The sequence below is a fragment of the Sesamum indicum genome, linkage group LG7 (assembly GCF_000512975.1).
Source record: "Sesamum indicum cultivar Zhongzhi No. 13 linkage group LG7, S_indicum_v1.0, whole genome shotgun sequence".
NCBI lineage: Eukaryota > Viridiplantae > Streptophyta > Magnoliopsida > Lamiales > Pedaliaceae > Sesamum > Sesamum indicum.
The window spans coordinates 11,254,054-11,260,855 of NC_026151.1; the positions used below are offsets into that span (position 1 = coordinate 11,254,054).

Sequence of the window (6,802 nt, forward strand, 5' to 3'; positions counted from 1 at the left end):
GATTCTATATTGTAGGTCAATGCACTTTAGTTCAATGAAATTCTGCTTAGTATCAGGCTTTTTTGCCACAAAGTTCCTAGCTCCTTGGCGAGTTTGGCACATAGGCTGTTTTCCGGAAAGCAAACTTGTTATGTTTCTTTGGCCAACCTTTTCAACCTGGAAATGTAACCGGATTAATAGCAGTATCATACATTTATAGAAATGAGAATTTGGGTTTAGATTTAAGGCATTCAGGCAAATAACTTTATACAGATCGGTGGTATAAAACAAATGGCTTCACCTCTTTAAGGCAGATATTTTCATGCAAATTAAGGTGAATTTTGCTCATGTGAGGAATCGAGTAATCATTAATGATGAATTGCTTGTTACAACAGGTCATTTTATGTATCAAATTACTAACACATTCTAGGTTAGTAACTAGAATGCTCTTGTTCAGATCAGCTGAGTATATGTTATGTCTGATGTTTGCAGATGGAGGTGGACAACCAGCAACAAACAACTGGACAGGAGTATTCAGCATCTCTTCATACACACAATATTTTAATGTAGATACAGACATTGTGTTAAACAGACTGATAAGTTCTTTGTATCCTACGACGGGAGATTTTGTCAACAAGATTGATGCAAACCCAGACCTGTAAGTTGTTTGGTGATGCAATAAACCCATGTTGACAAATTTTGATTCTGAATATATATCATGTAATTCCATTGTTCCATGTGACATTGATGGTTATTATGAAGAAAATAAAACCTTCTAATTTGCACTGGACTGATCTCTTTCTGATGGATGGACAGAATGTTACTTGTAAGATTAAACTAAAATGGGTAACTGTATTGATTTAAGAGGGTTAGACAGCATTTTAATTCCCTGTCAGAAGGTAAATGAACGGCATAAGGGAAAAAACTGAAATATCTCCGTATAAGTACGAAAGAAAGGGGAATCAATATCCTCTAGTCACTTTGTTAATCTGTTTTTAACCTGGTAGTTTTGTCCTTCATGATGTTTCAGTTATGGGCTTGTCTGGATCTCTACAACATTGGTGTTTGCGATTGCCTCTCTTGGAAATTGTGCCACCTACTTAATGCACAGACGAAGCGACCACAGTACTTCATGGACTTTTGATGTCAACTACTTAAATGTGGCAGCGGGCTCCATTTATGGTTATGCACTCATAGTTCCATTGGGATATTACTTTGTGCTTCAGTACTTGGGTTCAAGCGTCAGCCTCATACGCTTTTGGTGCTTGTGGGGATATTCCCTTTTCATTTTTATCCTGACTTCTGTGAGTTCTGGCGTTAACATTGCCATCTATTTGCTGATAGTTGTATGTTGTTCTAGTCCTGATAATGGGTGTATTTCCATACATTTTTTCTGAATGACATAAATTTTGATATTCATTTCAGCTTTATGTTTTACATTCTCACATTTTTTGGAGAAAGGTCATGATTCTAATGCTGCTTTCTCGAACCTGTGATCACTATGATAAAATTGGGGTCTGTCAATGAAGTTCCTAACTTCCCGTGATAAGATTAGTGGAGCATTTTGACTTCTTTCTTCTCATTCCCCCTTTTTCGTGGTGGGCGGTGGGGTTAACCTTAATAATGGCTTGTGATAATTATAATCCGCTACCTTCATTCTGCAACTGAATGTGAATGCTGGTTAGTAAAATGGTCAAGGTTGTATGAGACATATGTTAAGCAAGCAGAGTAGTCAAGCCAGGTTGAATGAGAAGATATACTTGACTGTATTCTGGAATAAATTATTTAGTCACTATTTTGATAATGGTCATGATGTGGTTCAACTGTTTGTGTGCGTGTGAATAGGAGTTTGAGTTCACCAGGGAGTTTTATTTCGAGTATGTGGATGGTTATATAAATGTGGACCATTGAGCACTGACATGCATTTTGCTTGCCCTATATTTGGCTATGCTTTCTTCTTTTCTGAATTCTCCTATACTTCTTTTCTTTCTGTAATGTGATATCTGACAATCGTTTTTCTTGGCACATCCAGTTTCTGTTGGTTATTCCAGTTGAGTTTCTACGGTGGACTATCATATTAATTGCTGGAGCTGCATCAGCCAGCTTTGTCGGTTTGAACCTCAGATCTTATATACAAAGTAATGACCTCACAATTGTGGCTATCTCGGCATTTGTGCTGCAAATGGGTTTGTCAATCTTCATCAAGATGTGGTTCTTTGCTTAGCTTGATATGGTACATGGAAAGGTGCTGTGGTTTTGCTTTTGAATATAAAACTGGAGTCACCAACCTGGTTGATGTTTTGTGTTGAAGGCTTTTTCTACCATTTAGCTCATAGTTGTTTGCTGGGTGTTAATTGTAAGGAGTGCTGAATGTTCTCAAATATCGTAACGGTGGGAACTCTGTAAGGATGCTGAATCTGATTAACAAGAACGTACAGATATTACTTGTGTAACATTTTTGTAATATGTATAACACTAAGAAATTTTAAAGTTTGCTATGTTATGTTTGGATGGAGAGATTGAGCTACTGATTTGAAGTAACTCCAATGTTAGGTGGACTTGAGATAATGTATAATGATGGAGAAAATAGCTCATAGTGGATGCTAAAGAATTTGATGATGTGGGCTTGAAATATCTACCTCTTTAAATACTTAAATCATTCAGCTCAAATGCTGCATGGTTTAAATTGGCAGACCAATATACAGATTCCGGCATCTGAGATTCTGCGGAGTTGTTTATCACGTTTGTACATCAAAATCATTTTCGTTCATTTCAAATACTCAAGAGCCCAACCACGTGTTTTCTATGAGAAGCATGTCTAGCGATCAGATTTAAATCAAGTTGCTGTAGACATATCCTTGAGTGTTTTTCTTTCACTACTAGCTAATATGACATGAACTATTTACGTGGATAGACACGCAAATATTTTAAAAATAAAAGTTAATATACAATTAAAAGTGTGATTAATATGGGTGAAAGTGGAGAATGAATATGATAATATATTGATGGATATACAAGTATTTTTGTATAAATTACATTTATCTTGAACGAGGTTTGATATTAGTTTACCTCAAAAAAGGGACATCTTATGAGTTTGATTTTCCTATTAATATTGTCTCTGCTATTTTTTTCTTTTCCCATTTGTTTGTATACAAGTAATGGGGATTGTGGTTGAGAACAAACTTGAGTGTAAATGCATCTTCTCTTCCATCATAATTCATTAGTAGAGGTAGTGCACTGGCACTACTCTTCCAATTTTGTCAAATGCATCCATCCAGATATGGTTTATGAGATTTTGGATTAAATAAATCGGATATGGGAACATGTCTAGTTTGGAGTGTTTGCACATTAAAAGGTTACTTTAATTTTTCTAATATTCTCCTTACTTTTTCTAGAAAAAAAAAATTAAAAATCGTCAAACATTAAATCATGTGGCAAATATATTGCTATCAAGCCACTACAACATGGGATGACAGATTTGAAATTTAATTGTAAGTAATTGCTTGTCGTTTTGTTTTCCTTAGAAATTGTACATTTGGAATAAAAGTGGGATGTATGTATTTACAAAAATACAAAATATCGTTAAAATTTATTTTGACTTAATATGAATGTTTACTTGTAGCACCCTCTACTCGCTACATTTAATTATCACTATTTCATCATTTTTTTAATTAGAACTCAATCTATAAGTAATTCTCTTTCAATCCGTAAAATAAATTCTAATTTATCAATATAATACATGTATCACAAAAGGTAATAGATACCTCCGAAAGTTTATATTTACCCTCACTAGATATCCTCATGTTCATAATCTCAAGAAAAGTAGTACCACACCTTTAAACACCAATCCGATAAGAGACTAGAATATTCAACAACCAAACAGCCAAAAACTCCGGCTTCAGATGTCACGGCTGACCCACCTAATAAAGACGACGGCACCGCTCAAAGTCCAATGTGGCTAATCAATGTGACTTATTCCCTGAAAATTACGTGGCAAAGAATGAGTTGCCTACTCAATAAGTATAACCAATTAGTCTATATATATATACATAGGCACAATTCACATACAAGCAGTCACATCGACTAACGTGTCCTTCGTCATATAGCAGCATCAGATATAAGCAGTAATACATACTCACAACTGTAAATCAATCCACGACATAATATTCGACGTTATCGTTTATTAGTTAAGGGCCCCACTTACTCTAGTTGGAATACATCAGTCAATGGTTTCGCCGACCATCATCATATCATATACAGCACAGGATACATGTTGTATGTGATATCCCCACACTCTTTTACTCCAGCTGTGTAGCAATATCAGCACAGGATATCACAACAAACATGGTATCCCCACACTACCCCAATGTGTAGCTAACAGCACAAGATATTCCCCGCTGCCCGGAATACCCCGGTACCCTACACGCCATGGTACCTAGCTTAATTCATATATTTTTCATATCACATCATCAATCACATTTTCATAAACCATTGACTGTATTCCCAACTAGGTAAGCATTATCTTTTATTTCAATTCACGATCATCATTCTTTTCTGTATAATAATTACTTCCTCAATAATAACTCCCAATTCGATTTCATACAACAATCAATTATACGATCACGTCATCATAGCATTCTCACGTCCAACTATTATAATACATATGACACATACTAGCAATTCCACCGATTTTAAGGTAATCTAACAAATAATACACAACTAATTATATAAACAATCAATATACGAAAGCCACGCATAATAATATAAAGCCAAGTCCACGTTCGCATCCAAAAAATCAATATATATTATATATACAATACTACACACATAGATATATATAAATCCAATTAGCTATACTTACCTTGTATTCCAAAATGCTTCGATTTCACGAGTGACTGCTCAACCCTCTACTTTGTCGTCACGTCCTATAATAGAATATTATACGTATAATCAATATATTTAGAATATCATAAACTCTAAATAAAATATTATATAATATTCGTACATTTTCTATCAATTTTTTAATATTTTATTTATATTAAAGTCCAAACCCCTGTTCCATTTTCTTTGAAATAACTACATTTTCTAAACTTCTCAAACATATATTTGATTTACCAAATAATTCATAAGAATTCATTTAATCAAACCCCTTATATATTTATAACTATCGTTTTTAATATCGTCCGTAAATTATATTACCACTGAAACCTCATTTTCCCTCTTTAATAACATAATATTTCTTAAATATAATTTTCGAAACATTTCTATGAATTTTCTACCAATTTATCGTTGCTATATAATTTAATTAAGCAACAATACATAGAATTACATATTTGGTTAATCATTCCGATGAAATTGTGTAAATTGGCTATAACAATTAAGTCTAGCAAATCTAATAATTTAATTAACCAACTATATCATTTTTATATCAAATGTGATATTTAATTTCACTAATTTAAATAGCCAAAATTATAAAATACTCCGATTAAATAGTACATCGCTCAATATAAACAGCATTTAATAAATGGAGTAATTAAATAATATAATTATACTAATTAATATGAATATAATAGAAATTTTATTTAATTAAACTTTTCTCAAATACCCATTACATCCTTTCTAATTTTCTTAATTAATATAATTTGCTCTCAAATATTATAACGAACTTCAATTTAATACGTTCAAGTTTTATTGTATCCCAAATTTAGTCTATAATTTATTTACTAATTAAATTTAAATTTTTAATAATTACCAATTAGTCTCCCAATTACGTGAAAAATTCTACGGACGTCACAATTCTCCCCTCCTAATAAAAATTTCGTCCCCGAAATTTAAGTAACTTACCCGCTCAATGGAATAAATAGGGATACTTCTCTTTCATATGCTCCTCAACCTCCCAAGTCGCCTCCCTCGGGGAATGATGACTCCATCTCGCTTTTACCATCGGTATATCTTTATTTCTCAATTTCTTACGCTTTTATCCAAAATCTCCTCCTCCACATATGTCAACTCCTCAGAAATCTCTATCTCGACCTGACGAATAATGTGGCTAGGATAAGACCGATATCGTCGCAACATCGAAACATGGAAAACATCATGTATTTGTGATTACTCTGTTGGTAATGCTAGTCGATACGCCAGTGGTCCGATTCTTTCAATAATTTCATACGGTCTAATATATCTCGGACTCAGCTTCCCTTGCCTGCCAAACCTCATGATTTCCCTCCAAGGAGATATCTTCAGGAAAACCTTACCACCTACTTTGTATTCCATCTCCCTTCGGTATTGATCAACGTAACTTTTTTGTCGATCTTGTGCTGCTTTCAAGTACTTCTTAACTATTTGTATCTTTTTCACTGTTTCCTACACTAATTCAGGACCTTCTAGTTATCTTAATCCTTCTATATCCCAACAAATCGGACTGCGACACCTTTTTCCATATAAAGTTTCATATGGGGCCATACCGATACTAGAGTGGAAACTGTTATTATATGAAAACTCCATTAGAGGTAGATGATCATCTCAGTTGCCCTTAAACTCCATTGTACAAGCTCTCATCATATCTTCTAGGTTTTGAATCGTTCTTTCTGACTGGCCATCTGTTTGAGGATGAAATGCGGTACTGAAATGTAACTTTGTGCCCACTGCCCTTCGTAAACTTTCCTAAAAGCGTGAGATAATTGGGGATCTCTATCTGACACAATCGATACAGGCACTCCATGCAATCTCACTATCTCAGAAATATATAATCTAACTAACTTATCCACAGAATCAGTTATTCGTACCGGCAAGAAATGACCAGATTTTGTCAATTTATCCACAA

General features: G+C 34.0%; 1 protein-coding gene across 1 annotated transcript in view; it reads left to right on the forward strand.

Moving 5' to 3' along the window:
- Positions 1 to 2,537, forward strand: part of LOC105167124 (protein YIPF1 homolog) — a 5,023-nt gene extending 2,486 nt beyond the window's left edge. The window contains exons 4-6 of the mRNA XM_011086707.2: positions 472 to 637; positions 1,010 to 1,283; positions 2,012 to 2,537. Coding sequence (XP_011085009.1) covers positions 472 to 637; positions 1,010 to 1,283; positions 2,012 to 2,203 — 632 coding nt within the window. The 3' untranslated portion in view covers positions 2,204 to 2,537. The remainder of the gene's footprint in view (positions 1 to 471; positions 638 to 1,009; positions 1,284 to 2,011) is intronic.